The sequence below is a fragment of the Phocoena phocoena genome, chromosome 6 (assembly GCF_963924675.1).
Source record: "Phocoena phocoena chromosome 6, mPhoPho1.1, whole genome shotgun sequence".
Classification (NCBI taxonomy): Eukaryota; Metazoa; Chordata; class Mammalia; order Artiodactyla; family Phocoenidae; genus Phocoena; species Phocoena phocoena.
In genome coordinates this window covers 79530302-79553579 of record NC_089224.1, presented here as the reverse complement: position 1 = coordinate 79553579, position 23278 = coordinate 79530302, and the positions used below count along the sequence as shown (strand labels likewise).

The following is a 23278-nucleotide window of genomic DNA, read 5'->3' as shown; positions in this document are numbered from 1 at the left end:
ATTCTGATTCAGCAGGTCTGAGGTGGGACGGAGATTCTGCATTTCTAAGAGGCACAAAGTGATGCTGATGCTGCTGATTCTAGATCACACTGTGAAGAGCAAGAATCTAGAGTAATACTTCTCAACTCCTGGCTACACACTGCAATCACTTGGAAAGCTTTTAAAAATTGTGATGCTTATGCCATACCCCAGACCAATGAAATAATAATTTCTGGGGGTGGGATTTAGGCATCAGGATTAAAGTTCCTAGGTGATTACAATGTTCAGGCAAGGTTAAGAAGATGTTGTTTACTCATCCCTAGGACTGGAAAGTAAGTATAAACAGGCATTTAAGAACGAGGGAAAAGTACACAAGAAGAAAAACTATTAACTTTCCTCACACGTTCTTGATGTTGGTCATGCCTAGCTTTCAGGATAACTGAGATCTTTAAAGAGATGTAACACCAGAAAACAATCTCTATCATGCCTCATTATTTTGTTTTCTTTATCAGAAGTAAGAAAACAATTCCCATTTCCATTTCACTTTCAAGTTTGAAAATTATATGTAGACACCACATAAAGGATACTATTTTAAAGACTTTTTTTTTCCCTAATGATTCTTGCAATTCTAAGTATGTTAGTTTTAAGATTCAGATTTTAAAAGTTTGTGAATCTCATACTAAATTTTTTCTGGATAAAATGACATGATACATGGGACTTGCTTTGAAATACCCTAGCTAAAAAGGGCAGATGGAGGGTAGTGTTGGAATATAGATAAAATTGGCAAAATGTTAATAACTGTTAAAACTGGATGCTGAGTACATGGAAAACCATTGTTATTATACTAGTCTCTCTACTTTTGTAGGTGTTTGAAATTTTCTATAATAAAAATTTAAAAAGAAATTTTTTGAATCCAAAATATAGTTTTCTATTAAAGAGCATTCCAAAGAAAAGGTCACGTAATTTTTTTTAACTTGTTTACACGAAAACTTTGTATTTTCATTGTAAAATACGAAGGACCTGACATATCTGGCAGCAGTTCCCAATTCTTACCATCCCCTTTCATTCCATGAAAAAGTAAATTATCATTCTGTTTTCCAGACATGTTCCGTTTGTCTGGAATTGTCATTCAAAAGACGTATTATGTTATTCAAAAGAATTCCTTCATATCTCCTCCTCACTGAAAAAAATTGTGGCTTAGTAAAGTTTGGTTAGTTTAAAAAAAAATTTGCTTAAGGCCTTTACCTTTCAAGTTAGAAAAGAGAAAAAACCAAATACGATTCATAGGTGATGAGAGACATAGTACTGAACCAGGAGCCATGTTGGCTGCGATCCCTGCCCATCGTGTTAGATTGTACTAAGAGACAGCTGTGAGTGCCTCTATCTCTAGAAAAAAACCACATGTGTAATCTAGAGATTAAGCATCTGAAAGAGCTAAAATGATCCAATACCAGAAATCATGATGATGATTTCATGGTATTTGGTTCATAAGGTTGGGGGTGATGCGATGCTACAAGGTTGCTTTCAGGTAAAATGAAAACTGCTCTGTGTTTACCTCATTTCTACAACAGAATCACAGTTCCACGTTAGAGAATTTAAAGTAGTCAAAATTGAAACTCTGTCAATTCTCTGGACTCATTTGTTCTGTTTCTTAAAAGTATTTTTCCATTGTCTCTTTGATCAATCTCATTTTTAAAGAGTATATACACCAGACATCAGAAAAAAGAGTTGAGTGGAAAACACACATAAACATAAAATAAGTGCAATATTTACACCCATGATAAAATCATAGGTCTGAAAAATGCTATACTATTTTTAATGTACTGATAAAATAAAAAAATAAATAAAATTTATTTTATTTATAAAATAAATAAAATAAAAAATATATAAAATAAAAAATAAATAAATAGATTATTTTATTTATAATTTTTTATTTATTTTTAATTTTATATATATAATTATATTTTATATGTGTATAAAATATAATTTTATTTATATATATTATATATAAATTATATATTTATATAATTAATTATTTTTATTTTTTTATTTATAAAATAAAAAAACAATGATGAAACAAAAGATATTACTCTCAAATTTACGCTGTATTTCTTACCAGTGAAATTAAATCCTCCATTGTTTGCCTGTTGTTTCTGTGATATACAGAAAGTTCCGTTACACAATCTTCATCAAGGTGAATAAGCTACAAAAAAATTTTATCAACTTTATTAACAAAAAATTACAAAATATTTATGGTTTTGAAATTTTAAAATTACCTGGCAAAATCAAACACCAACATGTAAAAACAACATGAGTTTGTCAAACTCTTGGGTAAGAATAAACATTCTCAGGCTTCCCTGGTGGCACAGTGGTTAAGAATCCACCTGCCAATGCAGGGGACATGGGTTCGAGCCCTGGTCCGGGAAGATCCCACATGCCACGGAGCAACTAAGCCTGTGCGCCACAACTACTGAGCCTGCGCTCTAGAGCCCACGAGCCACAACTACTGAAGCCCGCACGCCTAGAGCCCGTGCTCCGCAACAAGAAAAACCACCGCAATGAGAAGCCCGCACACTGCAACGAAGAGTAGCCCCCGCTCGCCGCAACTAGAGAAAGCCCGCGCCCAGCAACAAAGAGCCAACACAGCCAAAAATAAATAAATATATTTCTTTTAAAAAAAGCACGAATAAACATTCTCCGCAATTTTTAAAGATATAAGCAGATAACAATAAGAAGTTCAAGAAGATGATGAACTCTTTCCCAGCCCTTCACATCCCCCTCATCATCTGACCAACTGTTACAATTCTGCTGTGCAGCCAAGGGACTATATTCTCCTTCCCTACCGCAAGACAGGGACCGGTATTTGCATCAAAGGGCAGTCACTGAGGCATCCAAAATCACTGGCAGGACAACAGACTGGGTAAAAGAGTGGCTCAGACTTGTAGCATATCGTCCCCCAGGTTATGTTTGGGTTTAGCGCAATCCAAGGAGCCCTTATGATGGTGCCATAGATGCTGCACAATCATCATTACGCTGAAGGTACCAGTAAAGCACAATTTTTAAAAGGAAGAAGTGACACAGCCGCTACACAAACGTTATTTTGCTGAAGGACAGAAATTATCCAAGTATTGTGATCCCTGCATGATGAGACCTCACCAGAGATGGGGCCAGAAATGAGTTCTCAGAACCAAACAAGGATCACTGAGAATGAAAAGGAAGGAAGGGTCTGGCCTGGACCTGGAACAGGAGTTCATAAAATCATATGGGAAAAGAATCATAAGGAATGCAATTTTAAAGTCATGTTTCCAGGGGCTTCCCTGGTGGCGCAGTGGTTGGGAGTCCGCCTGCCGATGCAGGGGACGCGGGTTCGTGCCCCGGTCCGGGAAGATCCCAAGCGCCGCGGAGCGGCTGGACCCGTGAGCCATGGCCGCTGAGCCTGCGCGTCCAGAGCCTGTGCTCCGCAACGGGGGAGGCCACAGCAGTGAGAGGCCCGCGTACCGAAAAAAAAAAAAAGTCATCTTTCCAATGTAAGAATTCGCTTCACAACAGCCCTAATATGGGATGTTTCGTTTTCTGCTTTAAGTCTTCCTCTCCAGAACAGCTGAGATAGCTTCTTCCTCCTCCCCTAAGGTCTGTCTCCCTGTGATCCCTACCCACTGTGAATTGGTACAATCTGACAGCTGACAGGCTTTGGAAGTAGAGAGACCTTGGTTTTAATCATTACAACACAAAATAACCGTGTGACCTTGAGCATATTACTACACCGCTCTGAACCTCAGTTTCATCATCTGTAAAACAGAGATGGCACCTGCCTTGCAATATATGTAACCTATGGGGTGTACCTAGTACATCACCTTAAATGAGTAGCCCCTCAAAAAACTGTTAACTATTTTTACTAACAGTCATAATTCTATTTCCTCTTTGGTATAAGAACTTTCAGAAATTTGAATATTCCTATTATCAACAACCTTTCCTCTCCAAGTTTTCTCTTTTCCAGTTCCTTTAACCACTGTTTTAATGATTAACCCCCCTTACCATTCTGGCCCTTTCTTTAGATCACACAGTTCAGGTTTTCACTGACCTTCAAGGTACCAGCATGTGGCAGAGCAATATCATGACCTTCCCTTGTTCTGGACACCACACTTGTAACATCGGACTCAAGAGAAAGTCATGTTGCCATCATGAAACCAGAAGAACAGTACAGACAATGACCTGCATGATTGGCTGGTACAAGCTCAACCTCAAGGGCTAAGGAGAATGGGGAGACCACAAAGGTTTATACTGATGGGTTTATGAAAGTCAAAAATGCCACAAGTAAGTTTTCATTGTGTTGCTTTGACCTTAGCAGCTCCCCAAAATGTAGATTCCTGCTTCAGGAAGGGCTCAACCTCAGAAGCCTGGACACTTTACCACCCAGTTGGGTATCTTCTTGTTGATACCACTGCTCAAGCATGAAGGAAATGATTTCTGGGGTTCCCTCCATGATCTTAAGTTACTTTCTTAAAATCCAAAACCTCTCCCCCATAGCTTCTTGCTCTGTAACTTTACCACAAGGTGTGTGGAGGAAAGGAAGGAAGGGTAGGAAGGAGATGCTATCTTCTTTGCTGGGCTCCTGAACTGGAAAGAATGAAAAGAGTGGGACAAGACACCAAAGTCTGAAAAATACAGTTTATCTCAAGTTTTCCAAAGGGGCTCAACACTTTTAAGTACTCTGAATTCTCAGCCACACATGCTCCAGTTAAATTAAGTACAAAAATGCATACCCAAGGCTAGCCAATTATTTTGGATTATCCGTGCCTACTACATTTCCTGTTCAGTAGGGCAGAAAATAGAACTGAATATAACTTCTATTTGATACAATATTTGGGTACTAGAGCTATGTGTGAAAATGATACAAGGAGATCATACAAAGAGTTACAGAATAGCATCTATATCTTAAATATCCAAGTAAATCTGAATTCTTTTTTATAGTTCACTCTTGATAAAACACAATACTGAGGCAGAAAAGCAAATACTTCGAAAAGCAATAATCCCTTACAGCTCTTCTGTATATAACTCATTTGATCCCTGTGACAGCTCTGTAAGGCAGACATGACAGATTAATGACATAACATTTAAAGGCACTCTACAGATGACAAAACAGGATCCAAACATACAGAAGAGACTAGCATTAGAATACCCATATTAGAGGTGAGAAAATGAAGACTCAGAAAAATTTATGCAATTTGCCTGAAACTGGCATTTTTCATCCTAGCCCAGGGTTTTTCCTACCACACCATAATGCCACCTCTCCATGACTCTATTCCAGTAGCTATTCCAACAGAGACCAGACAACTAATGCTCATCACAAAGGCTACAGCTACACAGAATACAGGCCCTGAGTTTGAATTAGCTGGCCTGTCAGATCCATTATATTTCGAAGCCCTTATATCTGGGTTAAAATCCTGGTTCTACACTTACTAGTTGTTTGACCTTGGGCAAGTTATTTCATGATTCGGTGTCCAGTTGCTTCATCTGTAAATGGGGACAATAACAGTACCTACTTCAGAGGGTTTGTATGAGGATTGAATGAGTTAATAAGAGTTAAAAACACAAAGCCTTTAAAGGTACTATCCTAAGGGCTCTGTCTATATTATATTATAGTACTACAGTAGCACACTTTTCTATTATAGTAAGCATTCAATAAATATTAGTAATTATTATACTAAGATGTAAGGAAAATCATATACTTTTTTGGAACACTCAAAACTATGTATCTTACCTTATACTGTGCCCCAATTTAAAATAATCTTTGTGTTGTTGAAATCAGAGACTTTCTTCATTTGGGCATCTGTTCCACTGCAAACAGTAGCATATCCTACCCTATTAAGGATCACGGCTGAGAAGACATGCAAAGCCCTCCCACACGTGGAGAAATGATGACCCCCAATGGCTGAACGCAGGCATGTGCACCACCCACGTTCACCTCACAAGGGCACGTCACAGCTCCCCTGGCCCTGCTGCTGCGCTGCTCAGACACCATATACTCTGCTGTCCTAGGCTCTCAGTGTTGACGGTTGTTAGCATTAAGTTGCAGCTCTAATTGTGTTTGCTCAATAGATACTAAAGATGTCTTAGAAGGTTAAAGGAAATATGGAGAAGAGAGATTTTAGGGGTTGACAGTCACAGGAGAATCAGGAGGAATTTCAGATCAGGCTGCATGGTCATAACAGTGGGCAGACTAGTGAGAAGGGGTTAAAAACAAACATAGTCTATTTTTCCAAGTATTTATATTTATTGGTATAATTCTTCCAGAAAGCAAATACCCCACAGCTGTATCAGGTCTACAATGTGGCATATATCCAAGCTATTCTGTTGACCCATGCACATAGCCCTCTCCATTGCATACGTTGTAGTAGATTGTCAAAAAAACATCCCCAATTAACTGAAAAGGCTATTAAAACACTTCTCCTTTAAAGCATTAAAATGCTTTTCTAACTATGTATCTGTGTAAGGCTGCATTTTCTCCATACGCTTTAATCAAAACAACACATATCAAAACAGACTGAATGCAGAAACAGATGAGTACCCAAGTGTCTTCTATTAAGCTAGACTTTAAAGAAATCAGCAAAGATGTAAAGCAGTGCCACTCTTCTCACTAGATTTATTTCTGAAGTAGTTATGTTTAATTTCTTGATTTCCTTATCTATGAAAAGAGGATAAGAACTGTACCAACTTTGATGGCTATACTTTCCATACTAGCTCTGGGTTTTGCCTTGTGGCTTGCTTTGGCCAGACATTAGTAAGCACAATGCAAGCAGAGGCTTGAAAAATGCTTGAGTGTGGGACTTCCCTGGCAGTCCAGTGGTTAAGACTCTGCACTTACAATGCAGGGGGCGCGTGTCCGATCCCTGGTCAGGGAACTAGGATCTCACATGCCACGCGGTGCAGCCAAAAAAAAAAAGCTTGAGTGTTAGGGTTTGCCCACTTTCTGGCTTCTTCTGGAATCTAGCTGCCATATCAAGAAGCCCAGACTAGCCTGCTGGACAGTGTGGCTCAACAAATAACCAGCACAAACAGTTGGTCTTCTGAGTGAGGTTTAGACCATCCAGCCACAGTCAAGTCACCAGTTAACTGCAGCCACATGAGTAACCCCAGGTAAGACTCACACAGGAAACGTCTGGCTGAGCCCCAAACTGCTGATCCACAGAACTGTAAATTATTATTGTTTCAAGTCACTAAATTTTGGGGTGGATTTTTATGCAGCAATAGTTCGCTAATATACAAAGTATACATACCCCTTACATAAAATAGATAAGCAACAGAGATTTACTGTATAACACAGGAAACTACATTCAATATCTTATAATAACCTATAGTGGAAAATAATCTGAAAAAATATACATATGCATAACTGAATCACTATGCTGTACACCTGAAACTAACACAATATTGTAAATCAACTATACTTCAATTAAAAAATATTATATATACCTTTTAATAATGCTCACATTTTTACCAAGTTCAAATTGCCATTTGTTAAAAACTATTTTTTAAAACATTAATGTAGGAATACTTATTAATATAACTGCTTAAACTTGCATAGTACTTTGTGTTATTTAAAGTTCTTTCACACAGACCTACTAGAGAATGGACTTGAGGATATGGGGAGGGGGAAGGGTAAGCTGTGACAAAGTGAGAGAGTGGCATGGACATATATACGCTACCAAACATTAAATAGATAGCTAGTGGGAAGCAGCCACATAGCACAGAGAGATCAGCTCGGTGCTTTGTGACCACCTAGAGGGGTGGGATAGGGAGGATGGGAGGGAGGGAGACGCAAGAGGGAAGAGATATGGGAACATATGTATATGTATAACTGATTCACTTTGTTATAAAGCGGAAACTAACACACCATTGTAAAGCAATTACACTCCAATAAAGATGTTAAAAATAAATAAATAAAGTTCTTTCACATATATATTAGACCAGTTCTCATGGTATGGTCTGTAGACCCCTGAGGATCTCCAATCAAAACATCATAGCAAAACAATGCAGAAGCAAGTGAGATCCAAGTGTCTTCTATTAAGCTAGACTTTAAAGAAATTTGCAAAGATGTAAAACAATGCTAGTCTTCCCACTAAATTTATTTTTTAAATAGTCATTTTTCATAAAAATATTTGTGATAAACTGTAATAGGTTTAGTACTGTTACTTTTAAATGAATCGATCACTAAATATTTTAATAAGTGAATAATAAGAGCATAAAGGGGCCCTCAGACTTAAAAGTTTGAGAACCTCTATAACCTTATAACTACTCTGGGAAATAGAAAGAACAGGTTTAACCTACTTTTCACAGACGAATATATAGGTTTGGAAAAGTTAAGTAACTTGCCTAAGATTCCCAGAGCACTGTTCACAATCCTGACTACGTGAGAAACACCAGGGAGCTTTTAAAAAATATCCATTAATTGCTGTGGGACGGAGCACAGGCACTTTTTTTTAAGGTCCTTGTGATTCTCATGTGCAGGCCCGGTTAGGAGCCACTGTCCTAGAGATTAACGGGCAAATATACAATTCAGTTACAATCTCCCAAACACCAATCTGACAGATAAGTCTACAAAATATATTTTCTTTTGTATTTAGACCACATCATTGTACATCCTGAATCCACAGAAAGTTTATGTTTTGTCTTTTAATTTTACTGGATTTCATTTTACTTACAGGAGTCTTGCTTTGCCACTCAACAGGACAGTTGTAATCTTGCATGATCCAGGGATGGTTCAATAGATTTTTCACAGAAATCCGTTTCTTTGGGTCCACCTAGTGGCCATTGAGAGATAGCTGGAGATTAACATTTTAAATCGAGAGCATAGAACACCTTTCCTCCTGAGAACTCAAAATTCATCAGAACAGATGTAAACTTTATCATCACAAAAATGCTGTCAAAGACCTTAAAATGGCCTTGGAATAAATTCTTTTAAAAAGGGAATAGAGGCAAGAAAACTATAGCTACCAACACGGGCTTAGAAGATAAATGTTTAACAAACATGAACTTCATTGGTATGGACATTATTCATGAAGTTAAGTCAATCTATTGTATGATGTAATAGTCTTTTGCTGGAAAACCTATTCACAGGAAATATTCACCAATTTAATATTCAAGCAGGCACAATGCAGGGCATTCACACTGAATATGCAATCTCTACCTCCCATGAGCTTACAATCACATATAACAAGTTGAAAAGCACACCTTTCTTTTCCATTTGTAATTTTCAAATGTGAGGAGAGAAAAATTAATCAACAAAGATTAAGTTTTGGGGAGTTTAGAAGAAAGGATGAGGTGTTTTCAATCTCATTATGGAGATTTGGTGGTCTTGCCCTACTCAAGGTAGGTGAGCTTAAGGTAAATTTTGAATAAAAAGTAGAGATGGCTTAATATATGGAAAAACTGAATACATAATAATGAAAAAAATATTGCTAATAAGGTACTCATATTTTTCAAAGTGTTTCCCATTAATCTCATTTTATCCACGTAATACTATGCAGCAAGCACTGAGGCCAAGCTCAGAATCCCCATTTTATAGGTCAGAACCTGGTTAGGTGGCATGCCTATTGCTTGGTAGGGTGGATAACCAGACTCCAGCACTCCTGTCTTTCACCCTTAGAGATCATAACACCAAATCAGTGGCTCTTAATGTGTGGTTCCCAGACCAGCGGTATCAGTGTCATCTGGGAGCTTATTAGAAATGCAAATTCTTAGCCCTGTCCCAGCTCTACTGAATCAGACACTCTCAGGGTGGTGCCCAGCAATCTGTGTTTCAATAAGCCCATTTGGCAATTCTGATACATGCTAAAGTTTGAGAACCACTGCACTAGATCATGGGGCCCACTCAATTGTACATCAGTTCATTTAAGCATTTATTCTGTATCTACTATATATCTAATGGAAAAAGAGTGGGAGCAAGAAAACAGAAAACAGTGGAGCAAGAGCTGGTTAGAGAAAACAGACAATGCTCAGGAAAAAGGAAGAAAAACCAAATCAGCAAAGATATATGGTAGCAGTCTTTTTTAAAAAATGCATTTGCAAAGAAAGTACCTAGTAGAGAATATCTGCAGAGTAGATATAATGAATGGAATTTTCTACAGCTGATAGATAAATGTAGTAGCACTACAGACATCTTAAAATCAAATAATAACAAAAGACTTCTATTATTTTAAAATAAATAACAAAGATTACCTGTAGCATTTGTTGAAGAAGCAGAATACTACTGGGGGAGAGCCACTTAGGAACCTCATATTTCCCTCTCTACAAAAAACAAAGAAAGCATTTAAGAGATTTAGGTTCAATCAGCCTTGACATAAATTTCTAAGGTTAACAACATGCTGGAGGTTTACTTCCAAGTTTGAGGACTTCATCCAAGTTTAAGATTTGGTAAACATTTTTTTTTTTTTTTTTTGCGGTACACGGGCCTCTCACTGTTGTGGCCTCTCCCGTTGCGGAGCACAGGCTCTGGACGCGCAGGCTCAGCGGCCATGGCTCACAGGCCTAGCCGCCCTGCGGCATGTGGGATCCTCCTGGACTGGGGCATGAACCCGTGTCCCCTGCATCGGCAGGCGGACTCTCAACCACTGCGCCACCAGGGAAGCCCGGTAAACATTATTAATAACATAAGAAACCCATTTCTTGCCTTAAAGAAGAAAATCCAGTTAGTTAAACACTATTGTCACCTCTAAAATATCCACATATTGGGTAAGGGCTAGAGCACAGATAATGTAAGAGTGGCAAACGTAAATGTTACAGGGCTTTGGAATCTATAGTATGATTAAATGGACAGGAAGTATACACTGTAGTCAGTGCTTTTATTGCTGAAGCAAAGTTTAGTTTATAATCCCAGAGGAATTGTCAGTTGACAAAAGTGGGTCACAGAAAAGCATATTTGGTAGGAGGACACAGGCTGTGGTTAAAAACAGGTCACATATCATCCACAAGGCAGAATTCACAATCATTGAGGGAACTGATGAAAGCCACCTTCTAAGGCAAGTACCTCTTTTGGGAATGGAAGAGACTCAGGAGATAAATGTTTATAACCTGTTATACTCAGACATTACAGTCACCAAGTCATCAACCAAAACAAGACTAGGAGCTTGCTAAACACAAATACATGATATAATTCCTCTTCACACAACCTGTCACACACCCCTCTTTCCCAATTCAAAGGAAATGATAGAATCATTTTTTCTTAGCAGAGAACAAATTGTTTAATGATGCTAGGATAACAGGTTAATTATATGAGAAAAATTAAGATTGAACTGTAATTCACAGTCTATATCAAAATTAATTCTGCCCAGATTAAAGAGTTAAATGCAAACACTAAACCATGAGAATACTTAAAGAAAGCATCGGTGATTATTTTTTAGAACCTGTCTAGACATGACAGCAATACCAAAAAACTATAAAGATTAACAGATGAGGGCTTCCCTGGTGGCGCAGTGGTTGAGCGTCCGCCTGCCGATGCAGGGGACACGGGTTCGTGCCCCGGTCCAGGAAGATCCACATGCCGCGGAGCGGCTGTGCCCGTGAGCCATGGCCGCTGAGCCTGCGCGTCCGGAGCCTGTTGCTCCGCAACGGGAGAGGCCATGACAGTGAGAGGGCCGCGTACCACAAAACAAAACAAAACAAAAAAAAAAACAACAGATGACAAGATTTAAAAGCTGACACTTCTGTACAACTAACAAAGCTAATTAACAACAAATTGAGGGAAAAAACCTTTCCGCCTAAATGGCAAAAGATTAATACACTTCATCACATAAAAAGCTCTCGCAGATCACCACCAATCCTCTCCTTCCCACATTTCCCCTTCTCAGCAAATGGCAACTGCCTTACCAGCTCCTCAGGTCAGAAACCCTGGATCTTCTTTAGCTCCTCTTTCCCTCACACTTCACATCCGATCCATCAGCAAATCTATTGGTTCTATGTTATATATCCAGAATCACCTGTTACTACCTGTACCACACCTGCAGGGTCTCTCATCTGATATATTGCAAGAGGCTCCTAACTGGTCTTCCAGAGCCCATCACTGTCCCTCACAGTCTAGTCTCTACTTACCAACACCAATGTTCTTTCAAAACGTTGGGTCAGGTCATATCACTTCACTATTCAAAACGCTCTAATGGCTCCCCAACTCACTCAGAATGAAATCCAAATTCCTCACTCTGGCTCCAAGGCCCTACGTGGTCTGTAATCCCACATCCACTCCACTCCTTGCTACCTCTCAAACTCACCTCCTAACTCTCCAGCACTCATCAAACTATGATCACATCACAAGTCAAACACAGTCCTGCCTTAGGCCCTTTGCACTCTTTGTTCCCGCCGCTATAATGCTTTCCCCAATATCAGCAGAGTTTGTGCCTTTATCTTCTTCAGGTCTCCCCTTAAATACCAGTGGTATCATGAGGCCTCCCCAAACCACCTGTATAAATAGCATTCCTGCCCACCATCATCTCTACCTGCCTTTCATGGCACCTTCTTTACAGTCCTTATCCCTACTTGTCATACTACATATTTATTTATTTTCTGCCTCACTATATTAGAATATAAACTCTTTAATCATAGGGATTTTGTCTGTGCTGTTCACCTAGAACATTGTCTGGCCCTAACATATAAAAGGTGCTCAATTAATATTTGTTCCATAAAAGAAGAAATGGGATCAAAGCATACACTCCAAAAGAAAATGGGCAAAGAATATTCACAGGTAATTCCCAAAACAAGAACTTTTAAATGGTTAATAAACATGAAAATATGTTCAACTAATCTAGCAATAAAAAAGCAATTAGGGACTTCCTGGTGGTACTGTGGTTAAGAATCTGCCTGCCAATGCAGTGGACATGGGTTCAAGCCCTGGTCTGGGAAGATCCCACATGCCATGGAGCAACTAAGCCTGTGCGCCACAACTACTGAGCCTGTACTCTAGAACCCGCGAGCCACAACTACTGAGCCCACACGTCACAACTACTGAAGCCCGCGTGCCTAGAGCCCATGCTCTGCAACAAGAGAAGCCTCCACAATGAGAAGCCTGCACACTGCAACAGAGAGTAGCTCCGGCTTGCTGCAACTAGAGAAAGCCCGCACGCAGCAACGAAGACCCAACGCAGCCAAAAAAAAAAAAGCAATTAATTTAAACAAAAATATGATCTACCAAATTGATAAACTTCAAAAAAATTATCCAGTGTTAGAGTTCGGGGATAAGAGCGCTTATATATACAACGAGAGAGCATAAACTTTTCTGAAGAGTAATTTGGAAATATGTATAAAAAGCATTCAAGATCACGTATCCTTGATCCACCAATTTCACTTCTAGCAATTTATCCTAAGCAAATAATTTGGCATACAAAAATGTATTAGTGTTATGAACAGTAACATTCACCACAGAATTGTTTGTGATAACTTTGGAAACTAAGGAACATGGTTTGATGGAATCCAGAGGGCTCCCCAAAATAATCAATGACAAAATAACCTGAATGAGGATCCTGGGTTAGAAATATACCATAGGTCCAGGGAGACAAGGGCAAGCATGCGCGCACACGCACGCACACACACACACACACACACACACACACCCAACAGTAATTGAACGAGGCTAGAACGGTGGAGGCAAGTAGGTGAAGAAGGCTTCAACTAGCACCAGCATTGGGGTTCTCTGTTCTTATGAATGAATTGTCTAGGACATAATTCTCACAGAAATCAGTCCAGCTTAATGGTGAGGGGAGAAACAGACAGTATAGATCACTCAGAATCCTAGAACTACATGACAGGCTGGATTTTGAATATGTTAAAGAAATAGTCAAAGTTCCAAGGAAGTGTTATCAACCAATTTATTTAAAAAGAAAAGGTGTTAACGTTAAAACAACTCACTCTGATTCAGCCTCTCTGATGAGAGCAGACAGGCTGACCTACAAAGTGTTTCCTAGGAAGGGCAAGAGCTTTCATTTTACAAATGACATTTAATGTTATTAAACTTTTCATTCCCCTTTATCTAAAGCACTCACTAGTACCCAGAGATACCACTCTTATTTATACCTTGCCTGGGCACCTTAACACTTGCCAATGTCAGATGCTGACAGTTTGTTTGTGAATTATAATAATGAAGCCTCTAATTTATTTCTCCTTACTATCTGTCATCCACCAAGCACTGAAGGCTCAGTGCTGCCTGGGCTCCAGGCCTATCCCTGGGAAGGGGGGATTTTTGGATGCTTCAGCCACCTCGCTGGGACTCAGAAGCGAGTCACAGTTGCTGCATGGCTGGCCCTGATCTAGTTGGCCCCACTCTCTTAGCTGAGCTTTTCCTTATTCCTGAGACCAAATGCCACTCATGATTCAAATCCTGGGTACCTGACATGTTCTCTTTCTTGGCAAACTAATCATTTGCCTGGTAACTCAAATACTGTAGCCTGCTTTTGCCAGGGTCCCATAGAAAGTAGAGACCGGCCTATTACTTGCTTACACTGATCAAAGGGTCATGATCTACCTGAATTTCTGATCACAACCTGCACAACCTCTAGAGTGTCCTGTCTTGCTTTACTCACTGGTCAGAACCTGCACCTACTCCAGTGGGTTTCTCCTCCTGCTGACTGCACACAAAGCCAGAACCTGGCTGCTTACTCTCTGGATACCATCTGCACTGGGTTGAATAGTGACCCCCCAATATTCCTGTCCACCTGGAACCTGTGAATGCATCCTTATTTGGAAACAGGGGCTTCTGCAGAAGTAATCAAGTTAAGATGAGATCATATTGGGTTAGGCTGGGCCCTAAATTCAATATGACTGGTGTTCTTATAAAAAAGGGGGAAATTTAGACACAGAGACACAAACACACAGGAGAGAACACCACATGAAAACAGAGGCAGAGACTAGAATGATGCATCTATAATCCAAGGAATGCCAAGGATTTCAGGCAAACACAAGAAGCTAGAAAGAGGCAAAGGAGTCTCCCTTAGAGCCTTCAGAGACCATGGCCCTGCTAACACCTTGATTTTAGACTAGCCTCCAGAACTGTGAGAGAATAAATATCTGTTGTTTTAAGCCACCATCTTGTAGTACTTTGTGACAACAACCCTAGGAAACTAATATACCATCTATAAGAGTTTAACTTACTTGCATTACCTCTCTCCTATCATCACCTGCCCACCCCGAGGATAAATCTGGTTCCAGGTTCTAGACCTTTCTGGTCTGCTCCAACACACAGATAACAGGTCCATAACCAGAACTATGTAATAAAATAAATGTTATGCCTTTAAATTCAAAAACTACCATCCAAAACAAAAGCATTCTTAACTAAAAGTAGCAGAATTCTATAGAAATCAGATGTAAAAATGAATTTTCAGACCAAAGCACTGAATGACAAGAGCTCCACGAGGCTGATTCCAAGTTCCTCTTTGCCTCTTATTTATCACCCCTTTTATCATCCCAACTTGAATTCACGAAGTATCTTTTAATAGATCCCCTGTGCTGTGCTGTAAGTTAGCATCATAGAAGCAATCCTATCCAGAGAGAGGCAGGGAGGATAAGTAAATGAGAAGTGTGGTGCTTGGCACACTGGAAACAGGCAGAGACTGGAGTCATACATTATGTTTGAATCCTAGTCTGCCTTTCATTCGCTCCTTGAGCTTGTACAAGTTATGTCATCTTTCTGACCCTGTTTCCTAAGAGTAGGCTCTGGAGACAAATTGCCTAGATCCAAATCCAGGGTCTACCACTTACTAGCTGTGTGGATGAGCTATTTAACCTTGCCGTGCCTCAGTTTCCTCATCTGTAAAAAGAAGTATAATAACAGTATCAACTCCATAAATTGTTGCTAGCACTCAATGATTTAATACATATAAAGCACTTAGCACACGCACAGAGTAAGAACTCAATACCGTCTAGTTTCTACTATTGCTGCTGCCTCCACTACTATTACTATTACTACTACTACTATTACTACTGTTACTGTGAAACAAGTATAGTAATGCCACTTACAGGGTTATAAAAGGAATGGAAGAGAATGTATGTGAAAGCACTTGGACCAATGCCTTGCACATAAGAGACAATAAATGTTTGTTCAATTTGAAATAAATAGGAGGGGAAGATAGGGCTACTCAAAAAGGTAACAGAGCAAAGATGGCATGTTGGCAAAGCCATGCATGCCAGGGTGCTAAATATTCAGTACAGTAAGAAAGGCTAGAGTCATTCTGAGGATGCACATGCCCTCTCAAAAGAGCTTTGCCCCACTGCAGCTGCCTCAGGATCTCAGCATTGCCTGGTAAGAACACATCAACTAGTCATGTCCTGCTCACATCACCTCCTGAAACATACCCACCCACTTTCTCCATTTGAACAGAACAGCTCTATAGAGTACTATAGACAAACAAAGCATGAGGCCTGTGCCCCATCACCAAGACCTGACATTCTCAGCTTCATTCTCTACACTGAAGTACTAGCAGAAATAAAGTCCAGAGCTGAGTTCTGCTGCCAGGCTTACCCAACCTCTTATTTGTACACAGTACTTAAAAACACACAAAGCACTTGTACATATATTTTATCCTGTGCAGTAGGCAGGGATTACTAACTACATTACACAGATGTGGAAACTGTCTCAGCCAGGGAAATCAAATACCTGTTCAATGCTGTAAGGCACTGGTTCTCAACTGGAGGTGATTTTTGTCCCCCAGGGGACATCTGGCAGTGTCTGGAGACATTTCTGATAGTCATAATTTGGGGGCTGCTACTGGCATCTAGTGGGTAGAGGCCAGGGATGCTGCTAAACATCCCACAATACACGGTCCCCCACAACAAAGAATTATCTAGTCCAAAATGTCAATGGTGCCAAAGTTGAGAAACATTGTTATAGAGCAATAAAGGGGTAGAGACAGGACTAGAAGAGAGATACAATACTTTTTCTATTGTACCACACTGGAAGTTCTAAGGATACCTAGAAATAGACAGGGAGAAAGGCTCCTTATTTAAATACTGAAAGTATATATCTAAGGATCAAATAGAAAAGGCCTTGAGAGGAACAATTCTGCTGGGGAAGAGCATCTTCACAAAAGGCCCTGTGTTAACCAGGCCTGTGCCCCTTAACCCTGGTTTCTGCTCAATCTTTGGAGAATTCTTGTTTATTTAAGGGCTGATTACCTTGCAAATGAGATTAAGAAACAGGTAATAGAGGGAGAAACCAAGTGGGAGGAGGAAAAAAGATCTGTGTGCTAATAAGTGAGATAATCCTGGGAATACTAATGGGCTTGAAATTGTTTGTTTTTTCATACAGTACTAAGAAAGGCAGGTGATCAACCTCTCCAACACATAATAATAGTACTGCAGTCAACCCTATAATTGTAAAGTATTATCTCATAAAGAGATAACTTGCTCATTTTCTTTAAAATTATAAATTATACTTGTTAGAAAGCAATTTTACTTTCAAGCTACTCAACTTTCATTTACTAAATTAGTTATATTTCCTTAATATTTGTGTACCCAGAACTGGAATACAGTCACGCTTGTCTTTGAATGCAATGACAGCAGATGAATATGCAACATTAATAAGATTAATACTCAGTCTATTAGTAACCATGCTGGAAACTGCAGTTTAGCATTTTGCTTAAAATAGTCAACAAACACAAAAGATAAACAAAGTCTGCCTCTTAAACAAGAGTTACATACAGTGTGTCAAATATTGCTGGGTTTTTCAATCAAACCAAGAACTGAGGGAAGTGTTATTCCCAAGTGAGGAATTTTAGAACATTCTAGGCAAAGATACATACTGCATGCAAGTGATACGACACCTTAATTAGATTCAACCAGCAGACTGTATTACACTGTGACTCGGAACAATAGTTCTGAGCCAAGATTACAATAAATTTCAAAATCTATAATGTGTGAAATTAAATTCCATAATAATGCATAAAAGTCCTAATCTGAATCAATTTTCAACTTGCAAATACATGAAAAACTAAAAAAAAATGAAATTCAGAGTAGGAGAAACAAAGAATATACAGTATTAGTAAATAATATTAATTAGGAAGGCTAAATCTCTATTGAACAAGAATTAGACATTTTCTACCATACTCATTGTACCGAAGAAACATTTGATTTACCAAAAATATCAAAACTTGGATCTAATATCTACTATTAGGATGTAACAATTTTATATTATCTTGGGATAAGTCCCCTCCCCCAAAGGATTCATCCAGGATCCACTAGTGTACTCAAATAAATAAATAAAAGTAGAGAACACTGAAGTTTGTATGTTGGTACACTCACCTCGTATTGGTGAAACAGTACATTAATAATTATGAGCATCACGAATTCCCTGGAGGTCCAGTGGTTAGGACTTTCACTGCCATGGGCCCAGGTCTGATTCCTGGTTGGGGACCTAAGATCCCACAAGCCACGCAGCGCGGCCCCCCCCCCCAAAAAAATATATACATATATACTTATATATATTTATAATATATATTATATATTATATATATATAATAATAATAATTAGGAGCATTAATTCCATGGCTGCCATATGAATGTGAACTCGCAGTAATAGCAAATGAAGGCAAATAAATAGCATAGAAGTTTGGGTCCAGATAGGTTAAAAAAAAAAAAAAGCAAGCTTAGAGTTAAGTCAGTAAATGAGGAACACCACAGATATAGTGTAGCTTAATTTCAGTAAGGTAATAACAGTCACTTATTTTATCTTTGTGGATAAAACCACAAAATCTTGCTTAAGCGTATCTGATACAGGCTAAAAACCGAGAACACTTAGGGGTGGTCTAGATCTATTCAGTTGTTGTTTTTTAAAAAATTTTTAAAAATATCTATCTATCTGCCTGTCTATCTATCTTTGGCTGCACTGGGTCTTCGTTGCTGCATGCGGGCTTTCTCTAGTTGCAGCAAGCAGGTGCTACTCTTCGTTGCGGTGTGCGGGCTTCTCATTGCAGTGGCTTCTCTTGTTCCAGAGCACAGGCTCTAGGCACATGGGCTTCAGTAGTTGTGGCACATGGGCTCAGGAGTTGTGGCGCACAGGCTTTGTTGGTCTGCAGCATGTGGGATCTTCCTGGCCCAGGGCTCAAAGCTGTGTTGCCTGCATTGGCAGGCAGATGCTTAACCACTGCGCCACCAGGGAAGCCCTCTATTCAGTTTTTTCATCAACAACTTGGATTAGAGATATTTAAGAAATGTACAAAATGTCACAATCCTGGCAAGGACAGCTGATACTACATGAGATCAGAATCAAGATTCAAAATATCAACAGAGGAGAATACTAGGCTGAAACAAACAAGGAAAACTGAATGTGAATAAATAGAAGTCAGAGAACTTAAAGCTATTCAGAGATGGACTGGACCTTGGAAATAATTGACTACGGCAATGCTTTAACACTACTGATAAAGAAAATGAGAACAAGTTGCTCTACCAGGGGTGACACCTAAATTGAGTAGAAAAACTGATGCACAATACCTAATATGAATTAGGAGAACTGGTAAATATAGTCCTGGTAAATCTGAAAAGTTGGGATGTCTGGGAACATTCCCAAGTTAATGGACACAAAAAGAAGCTTGGGATGGGGATCACTTTCTGCTCTGGGAGTCTACGATTCTCTTGAGACTAGCAACTACAGAGATAAGAAACAATATCTCATGGTGGTATGAGAACGGGCTCTGAGCTTGACTAGCTGAGTTCAAATCCCAGCTATGCCACTTACTAGCTATAAGACCCTGAGTAAGTTATGTAAGGTCTCTGCCCCTTAGTTTCCTCATCCATAAGAGGGGGACAATAATAGCAACTACCTCACTCACAGCAGAGTCTGGCAAATAAGAAAAACTCAGGAATGTTTAGTATTACTTTTGTAATAGAGTAAGAATAAGCAACCATGTGCAAGGGTCACAAAAATTTGAAGAACACATACTTCAGAATGCTCTATCTCCCTGGAGGAAAAAAAAAGGAACTGGGGGAGAAAAGCAAAAAATTCCAACAACAAAAAAAGACTGATGTAGATGCTCTAGGCAGAGGAGACTTCAGCACAACCCAAATAAGCACAGAACTCTACTTCTGTATATCTAGAGATAGAGACTCAGACCTGGCCTGCTGAAGGCACCTCCCCCACTTTCCACATCAGCTTTAGAGATTCAAGACTCACACAAAATTTTATTATTCTACTTTTTTAAAAAGTATTACTAGCAAACCAAATTCAACAGCATATTAAAAGATTTATACACCATGACCAAGTAGGATTTATTCTTGAAACGCAAGTTTGGCTCAACATACACAAATCAATATATGTGATAGACCACATTTACAGAATGAAGGTGAAAACCATGATCATGTCAGTTAATGCAGAAAAAACATTTGACAAAATTCAACACCCTTTCATGATAAAAATACTCAACAAACTAGGAACAGGAGGAAACTACCTCAACATAGTAAAAGCCATATATGAAAAATCCATAGCTAACATCATACTCAGTGGTGGAAGACTGAAGCTTTTTCTAAGATCAAGAACAAGACAAGTGGGCTTCCCTGGTGGCGCAGTGGTTGGGAGTCCGCCTGCCGATGCAGGGGACACAGGTTCGTGCCCTAGTCCGGGAGGATCCCACATGCCGCGAAGCGGCTGGGCCCGTGAGCCATGGCCGCTGAGCCTGCGCTCTGCAACGGGAGAGGCCACAGCAGTAAGAGGCCCATGTACCGCAAAAAAAAAAAAAAAAAAGATTTTAACCAAACTTTCCTTGCATTTAGCACTCTAGAAAGGAGTAAATTAAGCTCCAACACAGACTCTTAGCTATTCACACATCTATAGAATTGTACATTATGCTACTTACTCAAGAGTGAGGTTTGGGAGGAATGATTTCTTGACAGAACAGTTAGTACTTTTCAATATGATAAAACAAAGATATGTCCCCACCCCCCGAACCCCCCCCCCACTCCCTGCCTACCTACCCTTCTGTTTAACTTGCTCCTAATGCCTGGGTATGACTTGAAAGAACTGAATGCATGCCTTCCTGCCAAGTATTCTTCTTACATGTGGATTACATCATTTTAACATCACAAATCAAGAATTATAGCCCTGTATAATCATTGCTATAAAGGAGATATAATTATTCTACAAAGTTTATAGTTAGTAAATCCACACCTCATTTTGTTTTACTAGGTATATATCTACAGGGTATATGGAAGGTAGATTGCTCAAAGTCAGACATCTTTATTGAGACTTTTGCATGATCAAGGCAAGTATTCAAAATTTTTCTTGGATAAAATTATTATAGTCATCCTTACAGATTATGAGATCTCACTTCCCAGTTCCCTGACCACCAGGGAACTCCCTATTACAGTCATCCTTTACAGTATAATGTTTTACTGCAATTCCCAAATACTCATCACCAAGAAATCAAGTATCCTTGGAAGACTCAATGTTCACAGAAGGATGTCAATTCCTGCACCAGTTATACTGACATTTGCTTTTGCCCTTATTCAGCTCAGCCATAACTTCAGTAAATTTCCCGGGAGAATAATCCCTAATTTACTGATATTCAATAACTTGGCTGAGAGGGGTTATATTAATTGAGAGACCATCTAAAGAATATGTAGAGTTGACCACTCATTATTCTTGATTGGGGGTCTTCAAAGGCATGTAAGAAGACACACTAGGGCATGGAAAGAATATATTAGGACTTTCATTTCTATCTAAAAAATAAGACAAAAATTAAGCTTTATTAAAATTTAGTATATGGATTGGCAATGGCACCCTCACTAGTCCCTACATAAACTACAGAATGAAGTCATTCTTCCTTGACTGTGACAGTGACACATGACAGGTGACAGTGGCTCTACCTTGCACCACTCTGTGCCTATTGTGAACTACTGTGCCCAGTTAAATGGATTTACAGATCATAGTATCTGGTTTAACTAAACTAAATCTTCACAAAATAGCCAACTGGTTTTAAAAGATTCTTGCATAGAAACCATAGATGAAAGGTTGTTTGTTTGCTACAAGCACAAGCAAACAACAATAACAGAGCTGACACCTTTACTCTTAGTGTGAGGCCATCAGCCAAAACACAAGGTTAAAAAAAGACCTAGGGGCTTCCCTGGTGGCACAGTGGTTAAGAATCCGCCTACCAGTGCAGGGGACACAGGTTCGAGCCCTGGTCCGGGAAGACCCCACATGCCGTGGAGCAACTAAGCCCGTGCTCCACAACTACTGAGCCTGCGCTCTAGAGCCTGCGAGCCACACCTACTGAGCCTGTGTGCCACAGCTACTGAAGCCTGTGTGCCGAGAGCCCATGCTCCGCAACGAGAAGCCACCGCAACTAGAGAAAGCCCGCGCACAGCAACAAAGACCCAACACAGCCAAAAATAAATAAATAAATTTATTTTTTTTAAAAAAGAGACCCAATAAGATCTAACAAGTGGTCTTAAAACCTGAAATTATCAAGACTATTTGAAATACACTTATGCACATTACTGCTAACAGTGAACCTCAAACCGAAGTACATACGGCTACATTGTCATCACAATTACAAGATTTTTAAAAACAAGGATCCAGAATATGAAAACAAATCTCTACAATTTTTTTAGTGATGTTTAAAGGCAAGAAACAACAGCAAAGCAAATTCCAAGTGAATCAAATATTTAAATGTAAAAAACAATTTTTTTTAAATGCTAGAAGGAAACATGGGAATTTTAAAAAATAATCTATGTAGGAAAGCCTTTCCAAATATGACAATGAAAGACTGATAAATTTGACCAAAAAAAAATAAAACAATTCCTGCATAGCCAAAAAAAAATCTTAAACATAGAAAAAGGTGACATACTATATTGATGGGATTATGGAGAAATAGGCATTTTCATGCTACTGCTGGTAGTTGTATAAATTGATAGAACTTTGCTGGGAAGCAATTTGGCAATATCTAATAAAATTACTAATTTACATACCCTTTGACCCAGTAACTCTTCCAGGAATTTTCTTACAGATATATTCACAATGTACAAAATGACCACTTAGAAACTACTTAAATACCCATTAACCTAGGACTGGTTAAATAAATTAAGGTACATATATACACTGCAATTCTGTGAAGTGAATTCTATGAAAAGGTTCTGAGCTGGGTATGAAATGGTGTGATTTCCAAGACACATGTTAGGAGAAGAAGACAAGATACAGAACAGTGTTCGTGGTATGCTACCATTTGTATGAAAAATCTGGGAAGGGGGTAGCATAGATAAATAAAATATAAGATTCCTTATATATTATAAACTAATCTGAAAAAAAATACATAAAAATCTGATATACACTTTG

The 23278-nt window shown here is 39.1% G+C and overlaps 1 protein-coding gene across 7 annotated transcripts in view; it reads right to left on the bottom strand.

Annotated features, from left to right (window-relative positions):
• The window catches only part of MELK (maternal embryonic leucine zipper kinase), a 77264-nt gene that overhangs the window by 25283 nt on the left and 28703 nt on the right, over nucleotides 1–23278 (bottom strand). For all 7 annotated transcript variants that reach the window (XM_065878391.1, XM_065878394.1, XM_065878395.1 and 4 more), the window contains 3 exons: nucleotides 10198–10266; nucleotides 8682–8780; nucleotides 2096–2182 (listed from right to left, as the gene is read on the bottom strand). In XM_065878391.1, coding sequence (XP_065734463.1) covers nucleotides 2096–2182; nucleotides 8682–8780; nucleotides 10198–10266 — 255 coding nt within the window. The remainder of the gene's footprint in view (nucleotides 1–2095; nucleotides 2183–8681; nucleotides 8781–10197; nucleotides 10267–23278) is intronic.